Raw genomic sequence first — 21942 nt, forward strand, 5'->3', positions numbered from 1 at the left:
TAACTCCAGTAGTTGTTGGACAGTACTTGATGGACTTCTATGGTCTATGACCCAGTAATATCAACGAAAAAAGATGATTCAATTTAATCATGAGTTAATATTGAGCATAACCATTGGGCAGACTGGATGGACCATTCAGGTCTTTATCTACTATCATTTACTATGTTATTCTACTACACACAAACTCATATCCCTACTTCCTGTAGCCTCCTTTCCACCTAACAGTTCACTGGATATTTCTTCCTTTACGTAATGTATGTACCGTATTTTTCACTCAATAAGATACACTTTTTCCACCCCCAAAAAGGTGTGGAAATAAAGGTGTGTCTTAAGGAGCGAATGTAAAAAACCCGTACCTTTTTTTCCCATCCCAGTGGTCCAGTGCGCTTTCCGTGCTCCTGCCTCGGTTCCCCTGCTCTCTTTTGACAGCGGCACAACAGTGTATGAGGCAGGTGTGTGCTTTTTGTGTGCCTGCTTGGTCTCGTGATGCACTCCGCGAGAACTGACAGGCAGCCATTTGGAGTGTAGCGAGGGACCAAGCAGGCACGCAAAAAGCACATGCCTGCCTCGTGCACCGCGGTGCCACTGCCGGAAGAGAGCAGGGGAACTGAGGTAGGAGCGCCGAAAGCATGCTGGACCACCGGGATGGGGAAAAAAGGTACTAGGGGTGTCTGTGTGTGTGCCTGGCCTGCCTTTGCCTTGGGGCTGGCTGGCTGGCTGACTTGGGGTTGGCTGGCTGGCTGACTTGGGGTTGGCTGGGGGATGGCTGGCTTGGAACTGGCTGGCTGGCTGGCTTGGGGTTGGCTGGCTTGGTGTGGGTTGGCTGGCTGGCTTGGGACTGGCTGGGGGCTGGGAGCTGGCTGGCTGGCTGCCACTTCACATACCTACCAATAGACATGTCCACCACTAGACGTGCCCTGTACCCTGTCACAGCCTACCACTAGACCACCAGAGGGGGGACAGAATACAGGACACACCATTTGGTTCAGAATTTTTTTCTTGGTTTTTCCTCCTCTACAGGTGGGTGTGTCTTATGGTCGGGTGCGTCTTATGGAGCGAAAAATACAGTAATCTGTAGGATGCTGTCAATATTCCAAATATGCACATACATATGAGGGTAATTTTATAAGAGTGCTTAAAAAAATTTCCCCAAATTTGCCTATTTTATAAATCCAACATAGACACCTATGTGTCTTTATCAAATATGATCCCAAAATAATCTTCAGTAGCACAGAAATCTTCACCTACTCAGAGGCAGGTATGTCACTCCCAAAAATGCCAAATCATTCCTTGCTCCAAAATTTTATAATTTTCTGCATATAAAATACTTTACACATAGAAAACACATTATAAAAGTTTTCCCACACTGAGTCATTTCATGCTAGAGTTCACAGTACCTCTTGAAACTGTAGAAGTTTTCCTTCCATTGCTGTTACTGCATGACATTTCTCAGCTAGTTGTTTTTGGAGCTTGATCATCTCCACATTTTCTCGAATAGTTGATCTATGAGCAATAAAAAGTCAGCCTACCATTAGAGATTGAGTAGATTTACCTTAATACATTTTTATAAAATCCTTGCAAACCAGCTTATCATGGCTTTGTGTTGATCAACTCAATTTGAATAATATTTAATATCAACTAATTGAATTGCCTTTAATTGTATATTCTACAAAAGTCTTTTTTTAAAATGAAAAATATCCAAGTTTATTCAAATCTTAATATCCCACACCAAGGGTAAAAAAACCCCACTCTTCTGAGTGGCTTACAATCTATATTATACAGTACAAATAAGCTATTGATTTATTTCTCTATAAAGCGAAGAAAATGGAGTAGATTCTGCACCATTCATGGAAGAAAGTGTTTATGAACAACTTGAAAAACTGAAGGTGGACAAAGCTATGGGATTGCACGGTATCCATCCCACAATATTGAGGGAGCTCTGAGAGGTTCTGGTGGATCCTCTTAAAGATTTGTTCAATAAATCTTTAGAGACGGGAGAGGTTCTGCAGGACTGGAAAAGAGCGGAGGTGTTCTCTGAAGACAGAAAACTTATATTCTCACATGTGGGTGACGTCATCTACATATGCATTTCTTCCTGAACAGTGCAAAATATAGACAGCAGATGTAAATTTTCAAATATGACAGAATTCAACCACTGAATTAAAAATAAAATAATTTTCCCTACTTTTGTTGTCTGGTGATTTTGTTTTTGAAACCATCCTAGTCTCTGACTGCACTTCCTTCTGTCTGTGCTCTTAATTGGGTATCCTGGGCCTTCTTATCCATTTGCTGTTTTTCTCTCCTTCATGGAGCGAGCTATTGACAGAGACTTAGATAGGCTGGAGTGACAGAGACTTAGATAGGCTGGAGTGAGCTTTTGACGGAGCTTTGACAGAGACATAGATAGAACCTAAGCATACTATTTATTGGGCAGGGCTCTGGGTTTCTGGCTCAGAAATATATAAGAAAAAGGACCATTTAAATTATATGATTAATTTATGGAGAATGAATGGTTGAGCAGATAGGATGGACCATTTGGGTCTTTATCTGCCGTCATTTACTATGTTACTTTCTGTCCTAAATCCATTTTTAGCATTAACTTTTAACATTCAACTTTCTTCCATTTTTCTGGTTTTTTTTCAAAATCCATCTATTTTTCCATGTCTTCCTTTCCCATCTATCCATATGTACCACTCTCTTCTCCCCTATTCCCATCTATCCATAAGAAGTATTTCTTATCTCTTCCCTGCTGCACCCATTGTTGTGCACCATCTCCTTCCCCTGTCTCCCCTTCCCCTCCATTCCTGTGCACCTTCTCATCCCTCTCCCATGGACAAACATCTCTGTCTTGCCCCTTCCTCCCTCATATGGTCTGGCATATTTCTCCTCTCCTTCCCAAAGCCTGGAATCTCTCTCCTCTCCCATGGTCTGGCATCTCTCTCTCCTTCCCTCCCTCTTCCCGATGTCTAACATCTCCCTCCTTCTCTCCTCTCCTTTCTGCGGTCTGGCATCTCTCTCTCTCCTTCCCATTCCAGTGGTCTGACATTTCTCTCTTCCTTTCTTCCATCACCCTTCTCCGGAATCTGATATCTCTCCCTTCTTTGAGTCGTCTCTCCTCTTCCCAGTGTAACATTTCTTCCTCCCTCCTCTCCACCACTATATCTAACAATTCTCCCTCTTTCTTCCTTTCCCCATGCACATCATCTCTTTTTCCCTCTCACTCGACACACCTATGTCCAACAATTATCCATTCCTTTTTCCTCCCCCACGGCAGCATATTTTCTCTCCCTTCCCACTACCCCACCTGTGCAGCATCTCTCTTTTCCTCCTTTTCTAACTCCCCCCCTCAGGCCGTACATTTGTCTTTCTCAGCCCTCTCCCACTACACACAGAATCTGTCCTTCCCAAACCCCTCTCAGCCCATGTAACACCTGTCCTTCTCTGCCTTCCCACACTAACCCTCTCCGTGCAGTACGAGCAGAACCTCTTGAAAGGCATCCACAATCTCCCTACTGTCTTTCCCAACTCCCCCCCAAGGCCCTGAACATCTGTCCTCCCTGCCTTCCCAACTCCCTACCCTCAGTCCTTAGTATGTAAACACATGCTCTTTCCTTCCTTCCTCCGCTAGCGGGACTGTGTCGCACTTTGGCTTCCGACTCCCCCACACCTACCTCCTCCCCGATTGTTATTTTAAATCTTTGGGCAGCGCCAACAAGATCAGTGTGCTGTCATCGGCCTGCTCTGGAACCCTTCATTCAGCAGCAGCCCTCTGTAGGATATATGGAATATAATTAATTAAAAAAAACCAAACCACTACCTTGTGAAAATTAATTTTGAACTGAATAAAAACACATCTTGCAGAAGAATGTAAAGTCAAAAAGTAATGGTTCAATTAAGCAGATGTTCAAGGTGCGCTACCTTTACACGAAGGCACGTCCTCAGCCTTGGCTACTACTGATCTATGGACTTGTCAATGGCACTCTGCTTCAGCTCAGCCCAGAGATGAGGTGCTGTTTAAGGTCTTTGATGTCAGTTATCGCTATCTGGTAGACGCATTACTGTATCAGCCCCCAGATCTGGTAGTCAACTAGGTTTAGGTCTGGTGAATTTGCAGGACAGAGGTCTGGACCAATGAAGTCTGGAATCTTCCAATGTAGCAGTTCTAAGGTGTTCTTTGTCCAATGTGCTGAGGCTTTGTCCTGTTGGAAGATAAAGTAGTTTCCTGACATGCGATGGATCACTGGCAACAGCTTCTGCATCAAGCGGACATCCCGGTAGTATGCGCTCTTGATTCTAACCTCAGGATCAATAAAGATCTGTGAATCCAAATTTCGAGATTGATACCGAGACCACGACTGATTGGCTGAAGGTTGGGCTGGTCTGTAGTGGGCATTTGGCATTAACCTTACGCATTAGTGTTGTTGAAGGCACATACAGGTGATCATTCTGTGTGTTCATCAGTGGAGTTACTGTAAACCAGATGAAGCTGACTCTGTGCTCCGGATTCTTGGTCAAAAGCTGCTTGCACCATTTCAGGCACTTTCATTTAAGATTGCCATAAATTATCCTAACCACAGTTGTCTGGCTTATTCCTGCTTCTCTTGCTATTTTGCGACTTGTTCGTTGTGTTTGCGCCGTGTCCTCCTGACTCAGTACAAAATTGTGTACAATGTCAATGTTTATTGAATGCTTCTATATCGCTACTAATGACTGTGCAGTCAAATCAGAGTGATTTACATTAGCTTCAAATGTGGTGTTGCGATGCATGAGCTTCAGGAATGGTGTTACTGTACCTGGGGTACAGTTTATGAGTTTCTATGATGCTTCAATACTTGAGTAAATGATGTTACAATACATAAAACTCAGTAATGGTGTTAAATGCACGAGTCAAGTCTTTTTCATTTGAAAGGAAGCTCTGGAATGAGAGGGCATAGGATGAAGTCAAAAGGTAATAGGCTCAGGAGTAATCTAAGGTGATAGACAAATGGAACATTCTCCCGGAAGAGGAGGTGGAGACAGAGACTGTGTCTGAATTCAAGAAAGCATGAGATAGTCAAGTGGGATCTCTTAGAGAGGAAGAGATAATGGTTACTGCTGCATCTCAATATTTCTCCTCACTTCTCTCTCCTTATACATCTCCCAGAGAACTCTTTTCCTCAGATAAGTCACTCTTAGCTTTACCCTTCTCCTCCACTGCCAATTCCAGACTTCGATCCTTTCATCTAGCTGCTCCATATGCCTGGAATAAATTAACCAAGTTTGTCTGTCAAGCCCCTTCCCTTGTTTAAAGCAGACTGAAAACCCACCTTTTTGATATAGCCTTTAATCCATAACCCTACTCCTCTGTCCTCCATCCCAGCCAGTTGCTTAACCGTTCCCCTTAACTGTATCCATGACATCATGTTTGTCGTCTTAGCTGTTTAGATTGTAAGCTCTTTCAAGCAGGGACTGTTTCTTCTTCTTTGTGACTCTATGCAGCGCTGCATGAGTATGGTAGCGCTTTAGAAATAATTAATAGTAGTACTGCGGATGGGCAGACTGGATGGACCATTTTGCCTTTCAAGTTTCAAGTTTAATAGTTTTTTTGATTAATCGCTTATTCGTATTTCTAAGCGATGAACATATTAAAATTACAATATTTGGGAGACAATACAATACATTACTATATATAACATACTGAGGGATAGATAGACTAACTTAACAAACTCATAAACACAAGGAAAAGAGGGAGGTGAAATACATAATCATTATAGAAAAGTAGGACAATCAAGGAAAATACAAAAAGGGAAGCAAATAAAAGCCTTAGTATGATACAGTAGAAAAAATAATTCAACCTGCGAACTGCTTAGTTAATTATCAAAGGCATCTCTAAAGAGAAAAGTTTTTAAATTACTTTTGAATTTCTTCAGATTGCGCTCTTCCCTTAAGTAAATGGGAAGGGAGTTCCAAGTTTGAGGTGCGGTAACAGAAAAAATAAATTGCCGTCTTGTATTAATTACCTTAAGAGATGGAATTGTTAATAGATTCTGTTCATTGGGGGGGCGTGGCTTGGGAGTGCACGAGGATGGTCGGGTAGGGCAGAGGCTCTGTACATACAGACATTAATGACATAAAATACTGAAATAAAATTTTCATTTTAACTGAAGAAACGAAGGAAAATACAACGTGATGGCTTCAGGAAAACAAAACAAGTCTGAAATGGGGATTTCTAATACCGGCAGTGTTAAGAGATCTAAGCCAGAGCCGGCAACACCCTCAAAGTGTCCGTTGTCAAGAGAGAAAAGTGATATTGATTTCTGGAAAGAAATACAAGAGATAAAAGAAATTCTTCTAAAAAACGCCAAAAAGCTGGATGAAATACAGGAAGAAGTAATGACTTTAAATAAAAGAACAGAAGTGCTGGAGATTAAAACAACAAAAATGGAAATGAGAATGGACAGTTTTGAAGCAGAAAAAAGGCAATATAAACTGGACAGAGAAAAAATCTTTACACTCACCAGGGAAGTCGAGGATTGCCAGAATCACATGAGACGGAGTAATTTGAGACTTTTGGGCGTACCGGAAGGGGTGGAGAAAAATAATCCGGTTTCATTTGTGGAAAATTTTTTGATGAAAGTCCTGCCCCTCAAATCTAATTACCCGATAGAAGTTGAACGTGCACATCGCATACCAGTGAAAAGACTGGATACTTTAAAAGGTCCTCGCCCCATAATTTTCAAGTTGCTAAGACACCAGCAAGTTTTAGAGGTGTTAAGAATGGCTAAAGAACATGCAAATTTAAAATGTCAGGATGCCAAAGTTCACATCGTTCCTGATTTCGCTAAAACAACGGCAGATAAAAGGAAAAAATTTCTAGACATGAGGCCGAAGTTAAGAGAAATCGGAGCTAGATTTGGCCTGATATACCCTGCGATTATGAAAATAACTATTGACAACAAAACTATGAGCTTTGATGAACCTGTGAAGTTGGAAATGTTTTTAAATCAAAGGGAGCAGCCGATGTCAATTTAATTTGACTTATTTACTTCCTGGAGTTGGAGTTGATTCTTCTTGGTTTTTATTTGATTTTATTTGTTATTCATCTTTAATATATTTGAGAATCTGCTAACTGACAGTTTGGCTCTGTTTATTTTGAATGGAAACTGTGAAATGGAATGTTGATGAAAAAGGCAGTTTGTTTCTCTGTGAGCCTTTAATATCTCTTTCTCAAAGGATGACTTTTAAAGTTGAAATGATTTGTTCCTTTGCTGTTACATATCTTAATAAGATATTAGAATCTATGATATATGTTATTGCAATATATTCATGAAGATAAGATATTAATATACAGAGCTTATAGTGGCAGATTTAGATCATAGGTTATGATGAGTTAATGGAGGTTTTGATAAAAATTCAGTACAAAAGATTTCAGTTAGCAAAGATTTTCAAGGGACTCTAGTTTAAGGTTTAGTAGGCTTCTTTGAGAATATTTAAGGGGAATATATGTATTTAAAAATAAATAATAACAATAATTTAAAAAAAAAAAGGAAAATATATTATTAATGCTTAATTTTCATTTATAGGTTTCTTACAAGTCTGATACTTTTAGCAGACAGAGTTTTACATTCTTTTTTATCATTTATAATGTGAGTGGAAGATCTTTATTTAGTTTCTTATTTTGATTTTTTAATATTTTGAGAATATTACATAAATTATTTATAAAAATACATATGATTATTACATACAATATTGTTTTATAATTGAAGTCTGTATAGAGCTTTTAGTTTAGCTTTACTTGGTCTTGTATGTGCAGTTCCAGGTTTTATCAGCCAATATTAAGGGTGGGAGAGGGAGGGATGGGAGGGGGGTTAAAGGGATTTGATAATTGGGGTAGAGATGTTGGATTGGGAGATATAAATGAAGGTGGTGTTTATTCATTTCAAATGATTTCAGTTTTTTGTTCAGATATAATAATTGGAAGAACTTTTGTAAAAATTATTTGGATTGATGGAGATTAAAATTTTTTCACTCAATGTTAATGGCCTTAATCACCCAGTAAAGAGAAAAAAAAATGTTAGCATTTTTAAAAAGGCAACAGGCTGATGTGTATTATATTCAAGAGACACATTTATCAGTGGTTGAATCCAAAAAGCTAGAAGATAATTGGGTGAAACACTGTTTTTTCGCTCCCGCAATAGGGAAAAAGGCAGGAGTGGCTATATTAGTGAACACAAAATGTTTAGCTTCATTTAAAATGATAGATTTTGATCCTTTAGGGAGATGGATACGAGCGGAAATGAGATTGGGAAATAATACTTTGACTTTATTAAATATCTATGCCCCGAACTCGAATCAAAATGATTTTTTTATTAATATACAAAAATTAATACTCCCACTGGCTGCTTCTAATTTAATAGTAGCTGGAGATTTTAATGCTGTTATGGATCCTTTTTTGGATAAAAAACCAAGCAAAAATATAAAATCATTAGGGTTAGATAATTTGGTGAATACTTGTAATTTGAAAGATATATGGCGTATTCTTCATTTTAATGATCAGGAGTTCTCTTTTTGCTCACCAGTTCATAAATCTTTTTCAAGAATTGATTACATATTGGTATCAAATTCCATAGTGCAACAAGTGACACAAGCTTCCATTGATCCAATTATTTTGTCTGATCATGGAGGAGTGTGGATTACACTTACACTAGATAATAATGAATACAATAGATCATTATGGAGGTTTGATAATACATTGGTTTCAGATTCAACTTTTCTTGAAGAAATTAAGTTAAAAATTTTGGAATTTTTCCAAATAAATACCTCAGGAGATATTAATGCGGAAATCTTATGGGATGCATTTAAAGCTACTATAAGAGGTAATATTATTTCTTATTCTGCGTATATTAAAAAACAACTTATTAAACAATTTTCAGATTTGGAAAAAGAAATTAAATTGCTGGAATCCAAATTAATAGATGATTGGAATCACGAAAATTTGCAAACTTTATTAAAGGCTAAAGGCAAATATAATGAAATTTCTTCAAAAATGGCAAGGAAAGATTTGTTTTCTCTGCAAACCTTGTATTATGGAAAATCTAATAAGGCAGGAAGTTTACTTGCAAATTATCTTAAAGCAAAAAAGAGAAGAATAAAAATAAGTGCAATAAAAGATGAGAAAGGAAATATGCATAATCAAACTAATAACATTTTAAATCAATTTTTGGCTTTTTACAAAGAGTTGTATTCTTCTGAGTCTTCTATTGATAAAGTTCAAAAAGGTATGGAATTTTTAAATCTTCTTGAGGGTCCAAAGCTTCCTGATCATATAAAAAGAAGTTTAGAAGAACCTATATCATTAAAAGAATTAGAAACAGCATTGAAGTCTCTTAGAGTTGGATCCGCTCCAGGTGGGGATGGTTTTACTGTGGAATTCTATAAAACATTTCAAAATTCTTTATTACCCTATTTACTAAATTTATATCAGTTTCAACTTAATAAAGGTTGTATTAAAAGTACTATGGCAGAATCTATGGTGATTGTTTTGCCAAAGCCAAATAAAGATCCCACTATGGTTTCAAATTACAGGCCAATATCATTAATTAATGTTGATGGAAAATTAATGGCTAAAACACTGGCATTAAGATTGGCAAAGGCTCTTCCTTACATAATTGATGTACATCAAACAGGTTTCATTGCTAACAAACATTCTTCTAACAATACAAGATTGACATTTCATACATTAAATTTAACTAAAATGATGAATGAACCAGCTTTTGCTCTTTCATTAGATGCAGAAAAAGCTTTTGATAGGGTAGAATGGTCATTCATGTATCAGACTTTGGATTGGTTTGGTGTGGGTCCTGGTTTTGTTCAAATGATTAAAACTTTGTATAGCTCCCCTATGGCAAGATTATACATTAATAATAATTTATCTGAGAGTTTTAAATTACATAGAGGAGTTAGACAAGGATGTCCATTATCTCCTTTGCTGTTTGATATTGTTTTAGAACCCTTATTGATAGCTATTAATCAGACAAAGGGGATACAGGGTATTCCCTTGAAAGAATGGGAATACAAATTATCTGCTTATGCGGATGATATTTTATTATATTTGCGCAATCCAGGTTCAACTATACCATGTTTGTTAGAATTGATTGAAAGATTTGGAATGTTTTCAGGATATAAAATCAATTGGAATAAATCTGAAATTCTTTCGCTTAATGTGCATTGCATAAAATCTATGTTTGATTCATTTCCTTTTGTATGGAAAGAGTATGGATTAAAATATTTAGGAATTTGGATTAAAAATTCAATAGAAGATACAGTAAAAGAAAATGAAAAACTTTTATTAAAAAAGGTTTCGGAATTATGTGAACAATGGAACCCATTACATATATCTTGGTGGGGAAGAGTTCAAACCATAAAAATGATGATATTGCCTGTGGTTTGCTATCAAATGTGTATGATTCCGGTATTTTTTCAGAACTCTTTTTATAAAAAATTGAATGCAATAATTATTAAGTTTGTTTGGCTTGGCAAAACACCTAGAATTGCTTTGGTATCTTTACAGAAATCAATTAAGGAGGGTGGGGTAAATTTCCCAAATTTCTATAGGTATCATCAGGCCTATATTTTACGTCAAGGTATGTATTGGGTCCTCCCAGATCTCATTGAATACACTCCAGATTGGTTATACTTGGAATGGCGACTCCTGTCTCCTTTACATCTTTGTCACATTCTCAGTATCAAGATGCCCAGATTGTATAAAGAAAATAAACTTTTATTAGATACATGGAAAACTCTAAGATATGTAAGTAATTTAACTGAAATTCCTATTAGTAAATCGACAAATCAATCTATATGGCTAAACTCCAAGATTCAGATTGGCGGAACTAAGATTGTCTGGAGGCATTGGTTAAATGCAGGAATATGAACTTTAAATGATGTTATTTCAAATGGAAAAATGCTTGAGTTTACACAATTGCAAAATAAATTTGGACTGAATAAATCACAATTTTATAAATGGTTGCAATTGAAGCAAGCCATTCAGGCAGGGTTCCCTGAATGGAAAACTTTAAATTTTCAATACAGCATGGAATTTTTATGCTTCCAGGCAGATTTTCTGGGTCACCAGGCCGCACAGTGGTATAAAGTTATTAGTGAATTGGTTAATAAAAAACCTAAAAATGGTCTTAGGGATATTTGGAGCATTGAGATTAATCATCAAATTTTGGCATCTCAATGGCCACAAATTTGGTCTTGGAGAATAAGATGTACACTGTCAGCATCTATGAGACAAACTTGGTTTTTTCTTTTGCATAGAGCATTTTGGACCCCTGTTAGATTACAAAAATTAAATAGTTCAATGTCTAATAGATGCTGGCATTGTAAGCTTGAAGTAGGGACTTTGGATCATCTTTTATTTTTCTGTCCCTATATATTAGCCTTTTGGAATTCGATCTGGGATCAAATAAATTCTTTATTAAATAATCCTGTAGCATTAACTTATGATACTGTGATATTTGGCATATCTATGAGGAAAAAGAGTCAGATATCGGCAAGTAATAACAAACTTTTATTGATTATGACAGGAGTTGCCATGCAACATATTACTACAAATTGGAAAGATCACACAAGACTTAATTTTAATTTCTGGTGGAATTCACTATGTCACATATATAGAATGGAACGTTCAATAGCAATACAAAATGGAAATTATAAAAGGTTTAATGAAATATGGGGGCCATTGACATTGTTTTGTAATGAATAAACACCATTTTATTAACATTATTTATGATTGGAAGGGAAAGGGGATGGTTTATATAAATGAAAAAAAAAATAAAAATGTAAAAAAAGAAATATGACAAAGATTGATTCAATTAAATAATTGTATGGAAAGGGAGGGGGGAAGAAGGGTTTAGATATATATACCTTTGTTATGATCTTGATAGATTTATCAAGTGATGTTAGTAAATCTATGTATTACTTATATTGTACACTTGTTGAAAGTTTAAAAATGACTAAAGAATTATAAAAAAAAAAAAATAGATTCTGTTCATTGGATCTCAATGTTCTATTTGGAGAATAAGGTATTAATAGTTTATAAATGAATGCTGGAGTTTTATTAAAGAGGGATTTGAAAGTGAGTATGCATAATTTGTATGTTATCCGGTAGGTAACAGGAAGCCAGTGCACATTCTTTAGAAGGGGGGTTACATGATCAAACTTCCTTCATCTGTCAACATGTTTCTATGTTTATACATGAGCTGCAATTTAAGGGCTGTTACAATGGTGTTACAATACATGAGTTTGTACAATTTTTACACATTATCTTCACCCTATATGTATGTCTATTAGATTACTATATTTACCCTATGTCTACATTTATCTTACATATTTATACCAAATACAATGTATTTTAGATTACTATGTTTACCCTATATCTACATTTATCCTACATATTTATACCATAACTAGTCTTATAGCCCGTTACATTAACGGGTGCTAGAATATATATGTGTGTGTCTGTTTTTATTTTTTTTTCTCTCTCCTTAGTCGCTTTCTGTATTTCTGTCTCTCTTTTTTTTTTTTTTTTCCTTGGCTGTCCACTACCACCCCTTGCCTGCTCCCCCTGTCCATTCTCCCTTCCTTTTACCTCCCCTGTGTCCTCCACCACCCCATCACTGTTCACTTTATCCAGCAGAAGCCCTTCTCCCTTGGTTTTACCTCCCCCTGTCCATCATCACCTCCTTCCTGCTCCCCCTGTCCAACAGTAGGCCTGTCTTTATTTTTCTGCCACCCCTCCCTGTACATCAACCCCTTTTGTGCCCTCCATTTCCGTGTGTTGCAGCATTTCCCTCCCACCCCACTTCCTTGTGCAGTATTTTCCTCCCCCTCATACGCCACGCCGCGCCGCAGGAGAAGCAGTGGCCAACTTAAAACCCGGAAGGGTTGGCTTTTGATGTTTGTCTGCCGCGGCCTGCAGCCGCCGACAGCCGGCACGGCCAGCAGCCGCCGCGGCCGACATCCAACTCGGGCCGCCGTGGCCGACATCCGCCTCGGGGGTGGGGGAGGAAGAGAGAAAGCGGAGAGGCGGCGTGGACGGCAGGCGGGGATCGTGATAGTAGTCTTTCAATAGGGAGCAGGACAGAGCGTAAGCCGCGCATGCGCACTTCCTATATGTCGCTACAGCTCACGGAAAACTGGCGCACACATAGGAAGTGTGCATGCGCGGCCTAGCGTTTTATTATATTAGATATATTCATTTTATGTATATACTTTGTGAGGAGTATGTGGTGCAGTGGTTAGCGCTATAGGCTCAGCACCCTGAGGTTGTGGGTTTAAATCCCACACTGTTCCTTGTGACTCTGGGCAAGTCACTTAATCCCCCATTGCCCCATGTACATTAGATAGAGTGTGAGCCCACCGAGACAGATAGGGAAAATGTTTTAGTATCTATAAGGCTATATATACCTTAAATACTAAAAATAAATAAATAAATTATACTTCTGTCGTCTGTTTTATTTAATCACATATTTTGCATCTGTGAATTTTCCTGTTTTTGCCTTGTCATGTTCCGAGTGGGGTATGGCCATTTTTCCTCCCCATTGCAACTCCCACCTAATGTTTATTAAAGTGGTTTATGATAAGGATGGTCTTTATTCCTTTCTTGAACTTTCTGGTATCTTTTTCTAGTTTTAATTCCACCACATTGAAGCCATCACTGATGCTTTTGTATTTGATGTCTCTGTAGGATGGTATTCCTGGCTCGATCGCAGGATGTGTGATGGTGTATGGTTGTGTACTCTGGCTGCTAGGTATTGTGGTTCTGAAAGATGGATGATTTTGTGTGTCAGCAACATGATTTTGAATTTAATCCTGCTTTCGATTGGGAGCCAGTGGAGCTCCTTCAGGAGGAGGGTGGAACTTGTCTGCTTCGATTTTCCCAGTAGAAATCTTGCTGCTGCATTTTGTACTGTTTGGATCTGCCAAATCATGTGCTCTTGTGTGTGAATTGAGAGTGGTCGACCGCTGTCTGGCTTATGATTCACAGTGCCTGTTGCTTGGATCTTGTGTAGCAGCATATCAAGGCTGTTTTTGTTCCAACCTTTCAGTGAGAACTTTCAACAATCATCGACTCTGTAACCTTTTAGTAGTACCAAGTTCTTTATCAGAATTTGGTCTTCTGCAGTGAAAACCATTTTAATATAGAGACTGTTTACAATCTATTGTCTGCTTCTGTGCGCATCCTATAGCAATAATTCATTTTCACAAGGTAGTGTTGTGGTACAGTAAGAAATATACTATTTACAACATTTTACATCAACTTCATTCAGGATACGACACAATAAATTTCAAAAGAATCGGCCAAGTTCTGTGGAAGATAAGATAAAAAACATTTTGTTGTGGTGTTTTTTTCAGTTCACAGTGTAGTATTTATGGAAGAGGACTGGTAATGGGTTCCAGAGAATGCAATGCACACCAGAAAGAGAACTATGTCCACTTTAAGTGGTAACAGTGCTAAGTGGAAGGTTTCCTACATACTTCTAAGATAGCAGATACTTCAGCCAAAAGGCGAATAGAATTTATCTGGTTGGAGAAAGAAGCCATGCTGTTAATACTAATTAGGAAGGGAAGGGATGGGATGAAGGAGGGTACCCTCATTTTGAGTGAGTAATGTTGGAAACAGTTGCAATTTCCACAGCTTCTTGGCTGAAAAGTCTAGAAGTGGAAACCAGACCTGGCTTGGCCAGAAAGTTGCTAATACATTACATTAGTGATTTCTATTCCACCTTTACCTTGCGGTTCAAGGCAGATTACATAAGAATTGCTATGGTCTTAAGAAGTACATATTGAAGAGATATCAAGAAGTATTTAGGAATAGATTGAACATTATCTAAATTGCTAAGGGGTAGTTGGTAGTATAGGCTGGATTTAGAATAGGATCATTGTACCCTGATCCTGGCAAAGTTTGAGTAGCTTTCCCTGTGAAAGGGATCAGAGGAACCACATACAGGAGACTGTTTGCTGCCTTTTCCAGCTTCCCCACTGGGGAGTCCAGAAAAATATTCGCAAGAGGACGATAGAAATTGCGTTTGTTCCCCTCCTGCACAATGTCCAGCACCCAGCAATCTGTGGTGATCTCCGCTCAATGCAGGGAGGCTCAGCTCTTGGCTTGGCATCATAACTGCTTCTTTGGGGCAGAGTGGGGTCCCAATGATTGCGGGCGCCCAGCACCTTCAAATCTTTGTTTGACATTCTGAAATGATCTCTGGCCTGAGGGACCTCCAGAATATTGGCAGTATTGCCTGAAGACACAAAAAGTACTACTCCCCTCCTCTGGGAAGGGCCTCACAACCTGGGCCAGTCAGAGCCTTAGGCCCCTACCTGATGCATCCTGGGATAGGGAGGAGCCTTAAGCTCAGAAGAGCAGCCTTGACAGAAAGGAGGAGCTGTACCTAGAGATTACTCTTCGGAGCAAGCGCTAGGCACAGTTCCTCCCCTCTCCCCATTTTTTTTGGCAATTCTCCACACAAATAGCATGCACACAATTTACATGTTATCATGCTGAGAATCACTAGTAAAAGAAAAATCGCTCCACTACATTGATCAGTCGGATTTTACCGGTGAGTTTTGAGAACCTGTCCCTAGGTCCTTTAAATGGCAAAAAAGCAGTTCAGGATCAAGGCTAGGATGGGCTTCAACAACAATTCCATCACAGAGAGACAGAGATTAATGAATAAGCTGAAACTCTGCAGAGTACTAGATTCAGCTCTGGTCACCTTATTGGGAAGACTGGATGGATCATGCAGAATCTGTTGACATTTGCTATGTAATGTCTACAAGATATTTGTCCTAAGATGCAAATGCAGGGAGTTCTTAAATTATATTCTTCTAATCCGTGGAGATGATGCGGTATATAAACTTAAGGTTTAGTTTAGTTTAGTCTGACCACCACAGAGATTCACAGACCTACCCTTGCAACAAAAAAATTCAACAAGTTGTTTAGGGTAAAAAAAATATGTTTACCCTTAAAGGATGCAAAACCGATTACAAGAAAATTTCAAATTAAAGCAAGCCCCCAAGTCAAAGTGCCAAGAAATTACTCTGACTCTCATTGGTTACTTTAGACAGATCAGGAAATCATGTGAAAAACTTCCTGAAAAATCACTCATGATGGAAATATTTTATTTATTTATGCATTTATATACCACTTATATGCTAAGTAGTTTACATTCAGGTACTCAAGCATTTTTCCCTATCTGTCCCGGCAGGCTCACACTCACTCTATCAATCTTATGTTCTTACCTGGGGCAATGGGGGATTAAGTGACTTGCCCAGGGTCACAAGGAGCAGTGTGGGATTTGAACCCATAACCTCAGGGTGCTGAGGTTGTGGCTCTAACCACTGCACCACACACATAGTTCATCAAGCTCTCAAGCAAGTCACTACAAAGATGATTCCAAAGGTCTAGCACTTTTTAGGATCAAGCATGTGGAATCTTTACTTGAATCTTTATTATGGAATACCTCTGAGAATAAAGTCTTCAAATATTTCTATGAAATATGCTTTAATGTTTCATATATAATCTCCAAAGACTGGCATTTGAATAAGTTGCAGATGTGCCTTCTTCCACTGTATTAAACCACTTACCATTTGCAGAACATATAGAAACTCAATATGCCCGCAAATCTATTATATTTCTCCTACAGAGATTAAAGGGGAATGCAGCATTTAATAGGAAGATCTTGTTAAAGGTAATCACAGACCTAAATGAATACCTGTTTTCAAAGATTAGCTTTGACAGGTCAAGGTGACCTCATTTATATCTTGAAAACAAGTGGTTGAGACAAAATTGAGAAAGCTAGCAACATGTTTTCTTACTCAGTAAAAATACATTTTTACAAACTTTTGATAAAAATCAAATCAAATGCAGTGTTTAAAATGTGTATTTTTTTTTTTTTGCAGTACAGTACTTATCTATTATATACATGTTGAAAAAATTGTCAAAATGCCATACTGAAACAAGAAAATTAACTACAAAGCTTAAACATCTGTAAGCCAGCTGAGAAACTGAACTGCTTATTTTATTCTTTCAAATATCATACTTGATTATGCTTTAGCATTGCCCATTTAGTTTTCCTTATGAAGAAGATAAACAAGTTCATGAAGTTGGGATTTGCCCCAAAATAGCCTTTATACAATGCCGAAACAATCATGTGTCTAGAACATGCCTTCTAAATAAATTTGGACTGTGGTGAACACAGACAATGGTGCAGTTTAATACTCAGTGTTCATAAGCAAATGTAGATGCATGCTTTTATTAAAATCACTGCACATATCAATACAATAGCAGTTACTTACCTGTAACAGGTATTATCCAGGGACAGCAGGCAGATATTCTCATATGTGGGTGACATCATCCACAGAGCCCAGTACAGACGGTGTAAAAGTGAACTGTCACTTTAACTTCTTTAGAAATCTTGAGACCGACTGTACCACACATGCGCGAGTGCCTTCCTGCCCAATGTCAACTTGCAGGACCATCAGTTCAGTAAAAAGGCTAAGAAGCCAACTAGGAAAGGTGGGAGGGTTGTGAGAATATCTGCTTGCTGTCCCTGGATAACACCTGTTACAGGTAAGTAATTGTGCTTTATCCCAGGATCAAGCAGGCAGCATATTCTCACAGCTGGGATTTCCTAACTACTACAAATGGGATAGAAGAAAGTTGGTGACTAAATAGAGAATAAATTTTGTAGAACTGCTTGGCCAAACTGACTATCCCAGACAGAAAAGGAATGTGAAAGTATGATTTGGGGACCTAAGCTAAGGCAGGTTAACAGCCTAATGAGTAGAGTACAGTTCTCTCAGGATGAGAATGTGGTCTGGGGAAGAAGGCAGGTAATTCTATAGCCTGGTTGAGATGAGTGAAAAGAAAAACTTTTGTCATGACAAAAATTGTTGTGTAATGTGGATCAGGTATTAGAGATTGGAATTCACTGATTCAGTGTGCAGAAGTGATACAAAGTGAGAAGCCAACTATCTAAGTGAGGTGCTTGAGAGATGAAGCAGTGTTTCAAATAGAGGCTTCAACAAGTGGAGAGCATAACATGTAGGTTCTAGGCAACTGGAGGAGGTTGGATTGGCAGCTTTGACATCATGAGCCCTTTCATGAACTGAGAAAGCAATGGATGTATAGCCAGGGGTTTGGTGTTCAAAGGCACCGATAGTCGAGAGATGAAATGTACTGAAGTGCTTTTGTTTGTTTTCTTTTTTTTTATTATTAGTATGAGAGAGATGTAAAAGGTAATCCAGCACTGATGATATAGCACATATGCTTGGAGCTAAGTTCTGTAGGTGACACCAGAAGATAAAATATGTCCACATGAAGTGGTAGTATCACCGCGTGGAGAGTTGTGCATAGAAATATTATCTTCATTTCTGCTTTGGTTATCAGATGGGATCTCCCTTCCTTTTGCATTTCCCCTGTATGGCTCTCTTTCCTATTTTATAATATAATTCTTTACCTTAATCCTATCGTTCTTGTAGGTCCTGTATGTTTTAATGTATGTTACCCTATTTTACTATTTTTATTATGTACAAACTGCTTAGAAGACTGATAGGCGGTATATAAATTTTTATTAAACTTGAAGTTATAGTGGTTAATATTGGAACAGAGAGATGGAAGTTATTACGCATGGGGAGCTAGGAATCAGGCTGTAAAGTGATGATACTGCAGACTGGTAGGCGGAAAGGATCTTTTGCTTTGAGTCAAGACAGTTGAAAGGTTTGAAGAAGAACTGGTTCCTCGACATTGAGTTGAAAGAGGAAAGGTAATCAGGGTTGCCTTGGCCACCGTGGAGCCACGAGAATCATGGTAGGTTGGATTCTGGATTCTACTGAAACTTGAACAAAGATTTCCATATCATAGGGATTGGAGGGAACACATGTAAGAACTTGTCTGTCCAGTCTGGAAGAAATTCATCTGATTCCAGATGATGAGGAAAGTGGAAGCGAGAGCAGAAGTGCTAAAGTTTATGATGTTGGCAGATGGAAATAGTGGAGATCCCCAAGTCAAATACAATTGATGGAATAGAGATGAACTAAGCCACCATGAGGTTGAAGGAATCTGTTGAAAAGTCTGTTAGAGCATTCTGTTTCCCTGCTAGGTAAATTGTTTTTAGGTAAAGGATGCAGAGAAGTCCCCAAGAAGAGAACTGTATTGCCTTCTGGCTAAAAACGATGAGAGCCTATACCTCCTTGCTTGATTATATAGTAGATGGCTACCTAATTGTTGTGTTGATCAGAATTACTTACTTCAGGAGACAGTCTTGAAAGGTGTGAAAGACAGTACAAATGGCTTGGAGATCTAAGAAAGTGATATAGAGGGATCTCTCTTGTAGACTGCAAAAATCCTGAGTGTGAAGGTTGGCCAGGTGAGCTCCTCATGTATACATGGAGGCATGTGTTGATAGTATTTTCTGATGTAGAGGAACAGGGAATAGGAGGCCTCTGGACAGGGATACAACCACCAATGAAGAGAATGAGTGGGGAGGTGACCTGTAGATGCTGTGTGAGTGGGTCCTTAGCCTGCGCCATTGAGGGGTTAGAATGAATTGAGTAGCTCTAAGATGTAATCATATAGGGATACATGAATAGTGGATACCAGGTGATTTGACAGTCACATTAGCTGTCAAGTAGTAATGGGTTGTAGAGCAGAGTCCCTTATAGAAAGGTGAAGCTGAGTGTCTAATGCCCGGTGAGAGAGAACTTATGAATTCCAGATTCTAGGTTGGGGATAGGACTTCTCATAACTGAATGCAAACCCTAGAAGTTGCAACAGATGTATCATTGGGTCGATGGCTGATTAGACTGCTTGATATGACGACACCTTTATTAACCAATTATCCAGATAGGGGAGTACATGAAAGCCGTAAGAGTGGAATGTTGCAGCCATTACAGGTATGATAAATATAAAATAAAGATATAAGTCAAAATGACACTACAGGTAATTTTTTCTCTCCGATTATTATATATATGGGAACAAGCCTCAGATTATGGAGTTTCACCCATTCTGAGTTTTCTCAAAGAGAAAGACAATTCTTTTCTCTTACTCCTACTTGCATCACTGGATTGAACCCATCCTCCCTACCATAACTAAAACTATTAATTTATTCTTTATTTCTTAAATTACCAGGATCCGGGATGTAACCGCTTGCCTGGACAGACTCATCAAGCCCCGTGACCACTTCCCCATGATTCTCATCCACGTCGGAACCAACGACACCGCCAGGAGGACCCTGGAGAGCATTCCTGAAGACTTCAGAGCCCTGGGTGAGAAACTTGAGGAGGATGGATGCGCAGGTGGTCTTCTCCTCGATCCTCCCAGTAAGGGGCAAGGGCAGTGCCAGGGAGGATCGCATCCAGAGGGCAAATGACTGGCTGCAGGGATGGCGCAAGGAGATGAACTTTGGGTTCTTGCACCATGGAGAGGCACTGCAAGGACTATAAGGACCAGACGGGCTACACCTGACTAGAAGAGGGAAGAAAGTCCTTGGACACTGTCTAGCCCGCCTACTACACAGGGCTTTAAACTACGTAAGTTGGGGGAGGGTTCGGGCACAAACAACCCACCGGGCGAGCTAAGCTGCCAATACTTTTTGAGACTAAGGAAAGTAAACACTGCATTTCTGAGTCAGGGGCGAGTATACATACTTTCAAATCTGGGGTTGGCTTACATTATAATTCTGGGTCACATTGTAATTCTGGGTCTAGGGGGAGTACACATTGTATTACTGGATCTAGAGGGAGTACACATTGTAATTCTGGGCCCAGCGAGAGAACATACATTGCAAGTTGCACTAAAGGAGTTCAAGTAGCCCAAGCGGGAATACCCCCATAGGGTACACACATTTCCGAGTCTGGGATAGGAAAACACTGTAGTTCTGGGTCTGGGGAGTCCGGGATAGGTGCACGTTGTAGCTCTGGGACTAAGGAAAGTTCAAAATATGTGAATAATGCTAAAGGTATCCAAGTAGCTCAAGCGGGAACATCCCCACTGAGACGTAACAAACATACAACATGGAGGGCTATGTACGTAAATGCCCACAATCTGGGAAACAAGATCCTAGAATTAGAAACAGAAATGAGGAATGCCGACCTGGATGTGGTGGCGATATCTGAGACCTGGCTCACGGACTCCCACGGGTGGGACATGGTCATACCGGGTTACAACTTGCTCCGCCGGGACAGGGAGGGCAAAATGGGAGGAGGTGTAGCATTATATACTAAAGATGACATTAAAATCACCAGAATCACAGATGTCCAATACACTGGGGAATCCCTTTGGGTAAACTTGGCCAGAGAGAAGGACAAATGCCTGTATCTTGGCGTAATATAGGGACCCCCTAGACAACAGGCTGACCTAGATATGGAATTAATCGGAGATATAGAGAATATCACCTTGCGTGGGGACACAGTATTGTTAGGTGACTTCAACATGCCTGATGTGGATTGGGACACGCTTTCCTCTGCTTCCGGCAGCAGCAGGAGGCTGTTAAATTCTATGAAGGGAGCAAGACTCAGGCGATTGGTGTTGGAACCAACAAGGGATCAGGCAATTCTGGACCTGATACTTACCAATGGAGAAAGTGTCTCAGAGGTCTCGGTGGGCGACACGTTGGCCTCCAGTGACCACAACATGGTGTGGTTCAATCTCAGGAAAGGTTCCACTAAATCTACTACACTGACCAAGGTCCTCAAATTCAAGGACACAAACTTCAAAGAAATGAGAGACTTCGTTCACCGCTACAAAGCCAAGCAGGAATCGATAACGTGGAAGAAATGTGGTCGACTTTGAAAGCCACCATACAGGAACCAACAATCCGCTATGTTAAATCAGTAAGTAAACGGCGAAGAAACAATAAACCTCAATGGTTCTCTGCGGAGATTTCGGCCCTCATC

At 39.3% G+C, this 21942-nt stretch overlaps 1 protein-coding gene across 2 annotated transcripts in view; it reads right to left on the minus strand.

Annotated features, from left to right (window-relative positions):
• RPGRIP1L (RPGRIP1 like) overlaps positions 1 to 21942 on the minus strand; it is a 326668-nt gene that overhangs the window by 229141 nt on the left and 75585 nt on the right. For both annotated transcript variants that reach the window (XM_033943001.1, XM_033943003.1), the window contains one exon: positions 1398 to 1503. In XM_033943001.1, coding sequence (XP_033798892.1) covers positions 1398 to 1503 — 106 coding nt within the window. The remainder of the gene's footprint in view (positions 1 to 1397; positions 1504 to 21942) is intronic.

The sequence above is a fragment of the Geotrypetes seraphini genome, chromosome 4 (genome assembly GCF_902459505.1).
Source record: "Geotrypetes seraphini chromosome 4, aGeoSer1.1, whole genome shotgun sequence".
Taxonomy (NCBI): domain Eukaryota; kingdom Metazoa; phylum Chordata; class Amphibia; order Gymnophiona; family Dermophiidae; genus Geotrypetes; species Geotrypetes seraphini.